This window comes from Abramis brama (genome assembly GCF_963993115.1).
Source record: "Abramis brama genome assembly, chromosome: 6".
Lineage (NCBI taxonomy): Eukaryota > Metazoa > Chordata > Actinopteri > Cypriniformes > Leuciscidae > Abramis > Abramis brama.
In genome coordinates, this window is record NC_139968.1 from 23,357,453 (window position 1) to 23,370,714 (window position 13,262).

Below are 13,262 nucleotides of genomic sequence, written 5' to 3' on the forward strand. Positions count from 1 at the left end.
TGATTTATTTAAACATTATTATAACAGATATGGTTGTGTGTGGGTTTGTGTGTGAGAGGGAGCGAGAAAATGCAAGCGCGTGCTTGCGATGCGCGCGCTCTCGGCTGCCCCTGGGTCGTTGCGGTTGCTTAGTTGCGCGGTGTTTAACTACCAGCAGGTCACTTGAAAGTTGAAACACTAAAGCAAACCAACGAGGAACACGTGTTTATTTGAAGAGGGTCGTCGGCCTTTGTCATGTATATTATGTTGTGAATAGACCATCTGGAGTACCAACTATCTCAGAGGAACTGGCTTAATAGCAGTTAATTTAACGAGGACTCTGTTTCCGCGTGATGTGTAGCTTTTGACTTTGACAGATGCAGAAATTTACGACATGCAGTTTTAGGAATTTACGCTAGCCTCGCGTCGTCATGGTAACCATCCGAAGTTAAACAATAAAAAAGGTGTCTGGAGCACTCAGAAGTCGCGCGCTGTGTAAACAAGCGTTTATAAAGTCATGATATGAACTGAATAAGAAAAACACGTTAGTTCAGAAATGTGGGGAAAGGATAGTTCTTGGAAAAGAAATGGACATGGAATCCAGGAATGGTCGGATGGATGTAAATATGAGGGGGGATTCGTAAATAACCTGAAGCATGGCACTGGTGTCTTCACATGGACAAATGGAGAGGTATATTTCACTTCATAGGTAACAGATACCATATACAGGTCTGTTGGGTCTAAGATAAAGTTTAATTTGCGAAATTTAAGTCATTAATAAACACTGGCATTATACAACGTAACATTAACCTATCATGAAAAGGCATCAAATGTCAGTATTCTACATCATTTTGACAGTCTGCTGAATATTCAGTTAATCTATCTATCTATCTATCTATCTATCTATCTATCTATCTATCTATCTATCTATCTAACTATCTATCTAACTGTCTATCTGTATGTCTGTCTACTGTATCTATTTATTTTCAGGCTTTTTTCGTACCATATTTTTTATTTATTTATCCATTTATTTTCCGTTTTCTACCAATGAACATTAATGTATATTTCTTAAAAACCAAGAAAAAGAAAAAAATAATTTATTTGTTTATTTATTTACAGGCCCTTTTTGTACCCTATTCGTGGAAAGTACCAGAAATGCACTCTTTGATTTTTTTTTTCAAAATTATTTTGAATAATTTTTATTGCTCCCCTCTCCACTGTACTTGCCACTTTGACACCAAATTATTTTCATGTTTTATTCAGTTCTATAAAGGTTCATTTTTTAAGGATTATCGACATGGGAAAGGTATGTATTCCTGGCCAGATGGATCCAAATACACAGGAAACTTTTATCTGAACCGAAAAGAGGGATACGGAGTGCAGGTTTTCCCAGACGGATCAACTTTTGAGGTTTCATAATTCCCATAGTTCATTAACAATAAGTTTACTTTTATTATATAATAGATAATAAAACAAAATCCAATCTACAGGGTCTGTATCATGCTGATGAACGCTTTGGCCCTGGGGTCATGACATACCTTGATGGGCGGCAGGATGTGGGCCTTTGGCACAGAGAGATGTTACTGCGAATATGCACCACACTGGAGGGCGGCTTTAGTCTTGAGGACTTCCCAGATCACATGACCAGACTGCCTAAGAAACACCTGAAACAACCTCAACTCCCTCTCGATGTGGAGTGGAGTACAGATGGCGGTCGCCTTGAGTCCGATCGGGAGTTATCAGAGGACGAGGAACGTTTCATCCTGCCTCCAGACACTGAGAGCTACTCCACAGACTCAGACCATCTGCCCGTCCCCAGGTGTCTACGCCGGGAACTGGACCTTCACTTTTTTGGTAGGAGTGACATCAGCACAGAGCAGCAATCAGCATCCACAGCCTTGACGCTACAGCAGCGCATGAATGCACACATTCAGAGACACAGGTGAGAAATTTATTTAAATTTATTTTGTTTTACCTTTATTTGCCCCATATCATTTACTTTTTCCCTGCAGATTTGAGACAGAAACATTAGACTGGGATGTCACCGCAGTGTTGAATATGAACAGGACTCAGTTTGGACCCAAAGGTCCCCTGGAGCTGAACTCAGAGAAACTGATCGAAGAAGCTTCACATGGTGAATGCAGGAATGTTTATCGAATCTTCAGAGATGGAAAAGTCCATCCCGACGTGAGTGACGCACGAGGACATACGGCTCTCATAGCAGCCTCGGTAAGCTTCTGTTTTAGGGTCATTCTATGAAAATGTCCATTTTTCTGTCCCTAGCCTTTACAGAAATATTACATTTAAAAAACACTTTAGGGTTACAATTTCTTTACATTTTAAAATAAAACAATATGTTATTTGAACAATTACACCCTCTTGAGCCATCAATGTGGCAATATTTGATTTTTATTAATTATATAGAATTTCAAGCACCACAGAAGTGCTCGTCCCCACAGTCATGTACAGAGGGAAAATGCTTTATTTTGAGGTCAATAACAGGTTTTTACACCATTTAAAATACAATAATGTATACATAACTATTAAATATATTATGTACATGATATATATAAAAAAAATGCAGAATAAATATTATAAAATTTATAATGAAAGTAGTGGTCCCCTGGAGTTGTGTCACTGGTGTTACCGTTAAACAAAAATCTCTTATTTTGAAATAAAAATCACACCGATGACATCACTTGACTTCCTTCTGCCAATTTCCTGAATATCTATGAAGAAAAGCCCACGGTAGATCCACTGTCTCTTTTCAGTTAGCAGAAATCTTCTCATTTATCTCATGATTTCATATGAAGCTTTTAGTTGAAGTCACTGGTATGACCTACTTTACTGTTAGGTAATTGTAAAAAAACTAGAATACAAATGGATTAAACTACTTAATTTAGTTGGTATACCATGATTGACAACATGTGGTTTGTTACCTTGCAGCAGCCATTTTGTAAAATAATTTTTTCATGAAAATTGTCACTGGTGTTACTGTCACTGGTGTCACCTTTCTTATGGGTAACACCAGTAACACCAGTGACTTCCATTTAAAGATAAACTTTATTGTGTCACTGGTGTTACTGTCTTTTTTTCTGTCACATTAAATGCAATGTCACATGTGACATAGTAATAATGTTACATCCATTTTATTCTGCTGCACTCAAAAGTTAAGATTTAAAGGATTACATCATTACTTGATTTTAACTTGATTTTAACTGGTTTTCAAATATTTTCATTGTTATAGCAAATAGATGGTAGCGCAGATGAACTAACCTCATTCAAGCACACTTTTAACAAACCTGATTAAAATAAATAAAACATAATCTCCTTATTTGTTGCATTATTATTATTTTTCGCTAACTCTGTCTACATGTGCTGAAAAAAAATTGAAATAATATTTCATAAAAACCTTTAATATTGCCAAAAAAGTAAGGTAACACCAGTGACAAAAAAAATGGTACATGCGGTCTTTAAATAAATGTACAAAAAATATAAAAAATCATTAAGCTGTACTTTATGCGTATTCATAAAGTCAAAGGGTAATCTAATAATGTGGTGTAAGTTTAAATGTTAGAAAAAGAAATCAATTTTAAGACATCTTGCCATACCAAAAGTGGACGTTTCTGTAGAATGACCCTTTCACAAGATCCAATGATACAGTCACTAGTTATTTGCTATATGTTTATTTTGATATATTTATAAATATTAATATGATATTTTTAATTTACGAATATTCATTTTGATATATATTTGGTATAATACATTTGTTATTTGTGTATATGCTTCCTTTTCGTTGCATAATGTCCATTTTGTAGCAAAACCTTCCTGTTGTATAAATGGTAAGCAATATTTGCCAGAAGATGGCAGCATTGTTTTCTTTTTCTTTTTCACAGTTGTGAATAAGCATTGGATAATTGGAAAACTACAGGTTTCAGATCTTGAATAACAACACACAGTACAGATTGCATGTTTGCTGATGATCAATATGTAAATTAGGTTTGTTGTGTGTCTACATAGGTACATTGTCATGACGATGTCATCCACATGCTGTTGGACAGCGGGGCCGATGTTAATAAGTTAAATGATGAAGGCATGTCTGCTCTGGCTGTCTGTACTGTCCTCTACTATCCACCTCAGTCTTTACATGAGATGCTGGCTGAGAAAGTGACCCAGAATATCAGCCCAGAGCCCCAGGTAAGAATACTGAGATTTGCACTTTATTTTGGTATGCTTATAGTTAGTCAGATCATTTTTCCCCTTCATTTCTTGTTCCTCCCTTTTTTCGGTCTGTTACGCTAAAGATCAAGCCTTTGGAAGACGTCTCCCATATATCCTCTCCAGATCCAATGACAGGAACACCCGAAGATGAAAGGGACCAAGAGATATCTGAGACACCAAGACAGACCAACCAGGTTGACCAAAGTCTTGAACCAGAGAACCTCAATAACTTGGAGAAACTCGGAGCTCAAGGGCAAATCAACAAGGACATAAACGAAGATCAACCTGACCAACCAGAAGGCCTCAACAACTCTGAGGAACCTCAAGTTCATCAAATCAATGAAATTACAGACCCAAACAAGAAGATAGTTCTTCAGCCTGAACAAGAACAGGACATACCATCAGTAGAACCACATGATATCATTTCAAGATCTATTCAGGTATTCGATGGTACAATTGCAGTGGGTTCTGTGTTTTGGCAAGAGAGGAAAACTCAAGTTTTCCAAGTGTCGGCAAGTGTCGTTGACTCTGAAGAAGAGCTGACACATCTGGAGTTTGAGGAAAAACTAGAGCGGAGCATCAGATCAGATGATCTTTCCTTTGATTCTGCATGTTCTTTGGCTAGTTTTCACATTGACGTCACAGAGGAGATCCTACAGAAGAGTGCAGAGATCCTGTGCCAGATAGGAACAGTGACTCCGACAGACACTCAAGAGACGGTCCGGAAAATTGCACTTCTTAAGACAGAGTAAATTTCTATAGAAATTATTTTTATTTAGATGAATCTTACAAAAAATATGCCTGGGTTAAATGTAATTTTATTTTATTTATTTGATGTATTTTTTTGCATGATAATGCATATTTTACCCCAAAATTATTATTAGTGTGGTGAATAAATATTTGTAATATTAATAAGTAAATTATTACATACAAAATGATTTAATTAATGTACTCAATTTTGTATTTATTATTATTAAATGAAATAAAAGTGATTTAATTACTAATAATAATTGAATCAATAATAATAATAGTTTTATAATACAAAATATTATAATAAATTATATAATATTATTTACATTGGTACATTTTTGAGATGCGTTTATCCAAAGCGACTCACATTGCATTCAAAGTTTGCATTTGATCACTTCATGTATTCCCTGGGAATCAAACCCATGACCTTGGTGTTGCTAGTGCCATGTTCTACTTTTTGAGCAACAGGAATGCTATAATTATAATGTTTTTATATATATATATATTTTTTTCCATTACAGTAATGAGAATGATTTTAATGAAAAATTGTTGTTTTGTGACTGGTAATTGTCTGGTCTGATAGACATCGGAATCGATGGATTACAATTAATCTTCTGTTGGAGAGAGGAGCAGACCCAAACGCCTCTACTGTCCCCATGCCCGTAATCTTCCTGGCTATCAAAGCTGCCCATGTCAAGGGCGTCCGTCGTTTACTGGAGTGTGGGGCTCGTCCAGACATACCTCTACTTCCAGAGGTACCTCAAGAGGCTTCATTTCTTTATTTTATTTTCTTTATTTTCTTTCCTTTTATTATTTTATTTTGTGCTAAATCATGTTAGCAATTTGTTAAATCTAGCTAGAAACATGTTAAAACATGTTAAATCATGCTAACAAAATGTTAAATCATCCTAACAACATGTTAAATCATGCTAGATGTATGTTAGCAGCATACTAAATCATGCCAACAATGTGTTAATCATGCTAGAAACATGCTAGCAATCTGTTAATCACGCTAGAAACATGCTAGCAACATGTTAAAACATGCTAGCAATGTGTGTTAAATCATGCTAGAAGCATGTTAGCAGCATACTAAATCATGCTAGCAATGTGTTAATTTTAATGCTAGAAACATGCTAGCAACATGTTAAATCAAGCTAACAACATGTTAAAACAAAATGCTAAACCATGCTAGCAACTTGTTAAACATGATAGTAACGTGTCAAATCATGTTAGGAATATGTTAAATCATGCTAGCAATTTACTAATTCATACTAGAAACATGCCTGCACTGTGTTAAATCATGCTATAACATGTTAGCAACTTGCTAAAACATGTTAACAATTTGTTAAAATATACTAGCTATAATATATATACTAAAATATGCTATATACTTTCTTACTTTTTCAGGTAATTTTCTGCTTACTAACAAATATTTTCATTAGATTATCAACAGCAAGACATCTATCTGGTCAATATAGTTTGATTCCTCTTTTTTTGGTCTGCGACAGCAAAAGGGTCTGTACCCCCTTCACATAGCAGCGGGGTTGCCTGGAGCCGAGGGTCCTGAAATCACAGAGCTCCTCTTGCACGCTCTAGCGGACCCTGACGTCAAAGCTCAGGATGCCGATGAAGTCTACGAGTTTGATATGGTCTGAGCAAACCTCAAGTTTTATATACATTTATTGCACCACAACCTTTTTTAATGTCTCTAATCATAGAAATATAAATCCTCAGGAGACGCTTGAGCACCAGGCCTTTGAGAATCAGCATTTCATGGCCTCTAGTCCCCTAGCTAAGTTCAGCGAAGCCCCGGTCGAGTTTCCTCAGGAAGGTGGGAGGACACCACTACATGTGGCCTGCCAAAGAGACAGCGATTATGCAGTAAGAACACAATATGTACACTGAAACAACATGATACTCTTACAAAAAAAGCATATTAGAATGATTTCTGAAGGATCATGTGACACTGAAGACTCGAGTAATGATGCTGAAAAGTCATATAAGAAGTATAAGATGTATATAAGATATATAAGAAGTAAAAATGGAATATTCAATTATAAAAAGGCTTTTTTTCTTTCAGAATGCTAGAGATGTGGTTGTGCTTCTTCTTTCTCGCAATGCAAGCCCCAATGATGTGTGGAGTGGCCATTCACCCCTGTCTCTAGCCATCGCAAGCGGCAACGACCTTGTATGTAATCACTGCTGACATCACTTCTTCCGACTAAATCATTTGTAGTGCAGCTATTTGCAACGAATCATCTTTTAGGGTATAATTAAATACGGTCTGTTCCAAGACACAGAATGATTGTGGAATAATAAATCACAGCTGAAAGATGAGGGTGAGAAGTATATGGCGTTGCTTTGACGTGCTGTGTGTATTAATGTTGTTTTCCCAGGCTGTGGATGAACTGCTAGCCGGAGGGGCTGATCCTAATCTTCCTCTCACCCGTCATGTGGGCAGCGCTCTCTGTGCCCTTGCCAACATCAACTACGACCGTGGGCCACATCCACGCAACCAAGTCAAGCTGGTGATCGCCTTCAACTAATTATCCTGCCTGGTCTTATGGGAAAATACGTGACTGTGCATACGTGAAATATGTTTCTGCGGCTCTGTAGTTGCACAACGCATTACAAAATAACATGTAAATTTACTGTATGTAAAATTGAATTTAAATTTAGAATCAAATTAAATAATAATATCTTTAGAATGATATATATAGTTAATAAATATAATAATACAAGTAAAAGTAATAATATAAAATCAATCTAAATTAATATTTAGATAGAATAAATGGATTTTAAAGGTACAATTCAAATTAAAATAAAGATGTTTATTCTATCTATATAATAATTTAAATAAAATGTTCTAAATTATTTTGAAGTACAATTCATTATTCTAAATATATTAATGAACTTTTTAAATGATTCTATATATTCTAAATATATAAATGTTATATATATATATATATAGTGTGAACTTCTGTTCATTGACGTGTTGTTTAGAATAATTATATAAATATTATATAATAAAATATATATATATATATATATATATATATATATATATTTATTATACGATACAATATTATAATAATACAATAAAATATAATAATAATTAATGTAAAAAATAAATGTAATAAAAAAAAGATTTAATAGAACATTATTTGGCTTTTTAAGCTTATTAAAGCATCATCTGTATTTGATCAAATAAAACTCACTTTAAGTGTCACTCAGTGGATGTTTAACCTGGAAACAGTGTCAGAAATTAAATCATAATGTTAGAAATTAAAAATGTCAGTAAAGATGAGAGACTAAAAGTGCCCTGTAAACTACTACCTAAAATTACTTTTTGGTATCTGATATACTTTTTGGTTTTAGTTTTAGTTAACTATAATATATATAATAACCCTGGGGCCTCATTTATAAAATGTTATGTAGAAACCATCCTACATTTGATCTCATGATCATTTCCCCAATGTGCGTGCGTGGGATTCAGAGAAACATGCGTATGCACAAACATTGAATGAATGAAACAATGAAACATTGTGTATGCACAAAAAAGAAAAGCATGCGTACGCCTCTCTTCCAGATGTGAAATCTATAAATCACAAATGATCTTGATATTGTGTGCAGCTGAATGATATAAACGCCCCCTAATTAATATTATTAGCATATAAAAGAGCACCAGTCAACGTCCAAATCCTTTACTTGAGAATCACGAGCGGCAAGAATTTTTATATGGTTAGAAAAAAAAAATGAAATAATTATTTAATTTTATTTAATTTTATCCCCTTTAAAGATAAAACTCTTAGGGGCAAATATTGCCTCTTAATAAAAAAGTTAATTTCTGACACTGGTACATTTGGCAGCAAATATATGCCCAGTCATGTTTTTCTCACAAGAAATTATCATTCAACTCACGTTCAGAAACAATTTAGTACTTCAGAGACTTGTCAATCAAGTAAATAGGGAAAAATAAATAGTTATTCTTAATCACTCTGCTCTCTTTGTTTCTGTTTCGCTTCATTAAGCTGGAAAAGTTGATCAAAGCCGGCGCTGACATCCTCATGCCTGTCGTGGTGGGCGAGGGACGCAGGTGCGCTGTGGGAACAGTCGTGGATTATGCGCACAGCGCATTCCAACAGGTGCAGCTTTTCATCGCCAGTTAATCCCGTGTTCCAGATCATCTGAAATCTCATTTATCAATCCGCTCACCGGACCGGTTCTGCTTTCCCACCAGAACCAGCGCATGTCCCACACCCCATATCATGCCCTCAACAAGCACGAGAGACAAGCCTATAATGCCCGACAGCGGTTGCTAGGCCTCATGGGAGATCTGCTGAGACAGGAGGCGATCGGAATGGAAACGCGCCGCATGGAGAAGGAAAGGAGCCAAGGCGTACTCAGTGAGACTGGCTGATAGTTACTAGAAATACACAACGCTTTATGGATTTTGCCTTTCTGGTTTCAGGGATTGTGCATCCGATCAAAGTGTGATTGAAAATCACAGGTTGCTAATCTGTTGTTTAAGGTGTCAGTCCCTCAGAGAAGTTTGTGTATACTGGAGCAGGAGCGACACCGAGTCTCCTGAGCTCTCCTGAAGAGAACAGCAGGACTTCATGCGTCGGTCAGAGAGCGCGGAGGTACTTCATTATTTCAAACCAAAAATAACTTCATTATTTTTTTCTGCTGTGGACACGAGTGACACCTGAAATCCGCGTCTATTTGTGTGGGTTTTATTTCAGAAAGCCTCTCTTCAAATATTGCTACCAGTGCGGTCGTTCGGTGGGTGTGCAGCTTATGGCCTGTAGCCGCTGTCATGAGGTCTTCTACTGTAGCAAGACCTGCAAAACGAAAGCGTGGGATGTACGCCACAGAGACGAGTGTGTGCGTTTGCCAGGTTGGTACCAGGTCTCGATCAATTTGTAAAACACCTACCCAGGCCAAGACCCTTTACTTGACATTGCCACAAAGTTGTAGATTTTGCCTTAAAATTCGCACTTTTGGTCTTTTCCAGTAAAAGAAAATCTAAATCTAAACATCCTTCAGACAATATATATATATATATATATATATATGTATAATTTTAAGCATACAGGAATACAATTTTACATTAAAAATAAGTATTTTTTTAGGATAAATGTTTGGTATAATTCTATTTCCATGAGAATTAAGTGCAATTTCTCACAAAATTTTCATTACTGTAATGGGACAAATTCTCATTCTTATTAATGTAATACATGAAAATCATCCTGTTTGGACACAATGAAATAAATAAAAAAATAAAAATAAAAAACACAATTTTTTTGGGTGGCAGAACGTGCTAAATTATGGAAGATAAAATTAAATTCATAAAAACGAATCCTTATAACAAGATCAGTTAAAATTGATGAACAAGATTTTATATATAAAATATATATTTTATAAAAATTCAATTTTTTATGTCCCCATTTTAAGCATAAATCTAACCGAATTTTAGGAATTTAAGAATGAAAATATGTTGGGGGTTTTTACCGGAGAAAAAAAGTCAAGTACAAATGAAGAAAATACTAAGATTTGTTTTTTTCTGTAGTGAGTTATTTTTTTCCAGTGCCAAGTGAATTGGACAAAACAAAAACCGAAATTTACCAGCCATGAAATTTGCATGAATTAATTTAAAAACAAATTACTTCTCTGCTGCTGCGTTTTATTATCTTTAAACCGCACAGAAGGCTTGCATACTCTATATGAGGTGGACTCTGAAAACCAGACGTGTAGTGTGTGAGCAGAGGATTTGTTTTTAAAACAGACCGAAGATCTTATGGGATTTAAAGTATGAAATGAGAAATGACCCTCTACTGCAGCGCTCTGTTCCTGAGAGAATATACTGAGTCAAGATGCGGTCTCCAGTAACAACAGTGTTATATAAAAACTGTTCGTGAGATAAAGGCCACACTTCTAGAACAAATGAGGGCGCATCTGATCGCCAGAGAATCACACAGAGGGTTCACCAGGACATTGAGGAACCTGGCACAACCTGATTGCTGTATATTTAGGGTGTTGACAGTGTGCTTTTCTCTGGAGGATTTGTGTTTCTACATGAGATGTAGGTCCAGAAACAAACAATGCTGTATTTTTTATAGGTGCCAGGGACCTCATTTATAAAACGTGCTTAAGCACAGATTTGATCTTAGGCTGTGTCCGAAATCACCACTTATACCGTTATTCAGGATTCCCTACACCAGTCCTCTAATATAGTCCACTTGAAGAAGTGAATGAAAACGAATTCAGCGCATGACTCTCACAGTGCACTATGGGTATTCTCTAGCCGTTAAGCGTACATCGGTTGTACACTCATTGTTGTGGTGCATTATGGAATTGAACGAGTGCACTCTATAACGTCCACGATGGTTTCGGACACCACTACAAATGGCTGTTCCCTCAAATAGTGCCATATTTAAGGGTATAGGGGGCGATTTCGGAAATCTAAGCAATTCTTGCCGCTCGTGATTCTCAAGTAAAGGATTTGGACATTGACTGGTGCTCATTTATATGCTAATGATATTAATTAGGGGGCGTGTACAAGGCAGAGGTCTGAAACCATTCAGCTGCACACAATTTTAAGATCATTTGCGATTTATAGATTTCACATCTGGAAGAGAGGCGTACGCAAATTATTATTTTTTTTTGCATACGTTTGTTTCTCTGAATCACGCGTACGCACATTGGAGAAATTATCATAAGATCAAATGTAGGATGGTTTCTACGTAACATTTTATAAATGAGGCCCCAGGGTTATTATAGTTAACTAAAACTAAAATCATAAAAAACAATAAAATAAACTATAAATAAATAAAAATAAAATAAAATAAAATATTATTAAAATATTTTAAAAAAAATTACATTTATTTTATTTTAGCTAGTTGCCAGGGAAACATTTTTCATTATCATTTGTTTCGCTTTTCAGTTTATTTTATGTACTAAAATAACTAACACTAAAACTGAAATAAAAATGAATAACTATACAATTAATAATTAATAACTATATAGGCATTTAAAAAAACGAATAAAAATGATATATACATATTAAAACAATAAAAAAATATATAATAGTATCTCAATTATACTAAAATAACACTGATAGGTGCAAATTACACATACACAAAATTGCTAAAATAAAAAGTTTCAAAAGTTTAGGTTTTAAAAGTTGTGCTGCTTAATATTTTGTGGAAACCATGATACAAAAGTTCAAAAGAACAAAATTTATTTGAAATAGAAATCTTTAAAAAATGTATAAATCACTTTTGATCAGTTTAATACGTCCTTGCTGAATAAAAGTATTCATTTCTTTAAAAAAATCAAATAAATCCTGGCCCTAACTGCCTTTTGCTCAAAATTTCTTTTATAAACTCTTGACAAATATTACATTATCAATTGTCGATTTATAGTGCGTCTGATACAGTGGGAAGTATAATCACAAAATGGCTAAACATAGGTAGATTAATTGACCAATATACTGTTTTTTTACTATGATAAACTAATGCATAACACTTTTGTTGTGTTTTCATAGTGGTCAGTGGAAAAAGCAGCAGAGTTCAAGCTCCACGCTCACATCTGTCGACCAAAGAAGCTAAAGGCAAGACCTTCCACCTAAGAGTGACCCCAGAAATACAAGAATATGACCTGAATGAAAATTACAGTTTTATTTAGAATGCATTTCAAAGGCCAATTAAACAGTTATGTAAAAGTTTTCGGCTTCACATTTACATTTTTTGAAAAGAGAGAGACTGCCAGACAGGAACATAGTGTCGGCCCAGATCCGGCCCACATCTGGCACACGTGGAATCCACATCTGGCACACGTGGAATCCACATCTGGGCAGACACTATGTTGCTATCTGGGGAGGATTTAAAACTTGAGCAAGAATATGACATAAAAAAAAAAACATAATTCAAGGTCTATTAATAGAAAGTCTTCGAAATGACAGACAGCATCCATTTTGTTTGAACAACTGTGCATGTTTATTACGTAAAACAGACCAAATTTACAAATTCAAACCTCAAATAAAACGCTAGTCCTGAAATATTTCAAATGTTCCATTACACACATCTCTGTCTCTCTCGAATGAGCGTTTGCTCAATCTGTCACATGAAACACATTACGCTTGTGTTTGAGCCCTTCTCAATGTCCATTCATTGAGTCATGCGATAGACTAAGAGTATACAATGTGCTTTTCATTTATACCGGACAACCGAGTACAAAAACGAACCTTCTTGTGACAGAGATGGTACACTACATCATGTACATTCTCAACTGCGTTTACATTCCACAAC

The 13,262-nt window shown here is 35.3% G+C and overlaps 1 protein-coding gene across 1 annotated transcript; it reads left to right on the top strand.

The window, feature by feature from the left end:
• Nucleotides 1–535: 535 nt before the first annotated feature.
• ankmy1 (ankyrin repeat and MYND domain containing 1) lies at nucleotides 536–12,941 on the top strand (the record flags this gene model as incomplete). Its single annotated transcript, XM_084117977.1, has 16 exons — nucleotides 536–670; nucleotides 1,243–1,389; nucleotides 1,470–1,921; nucleotides 1,992–2,208; nucleotides 4,000–4,176; nucleotides 4,284–4,948; nucleotides 5,534–5,705; nucleotides 6,459–6,599; nucleotides 6,685–6,831; nucleotides 7,031–7,138; nucleotides 7,347–7,478; nucleotides 8,982–9,095; nucleotides 9,191–9,356; nucleotides 9,482–9,593; nucleotides 9,696–9,850; nucleotides 12,500–12,941. 16 exons carry the CDS (start codon nucleotides 536–538, stop codon nucleotides 12,637–12,639), a joined length of 3,180 nt encoding a protein of 1,059 aa, XP_083974103.1. The 3' UTR covers nucleotides 12,640–12,941.
• Between the last annotated feature and the right edge of the window lie 321 nt (nucleotides 12,942–13,262).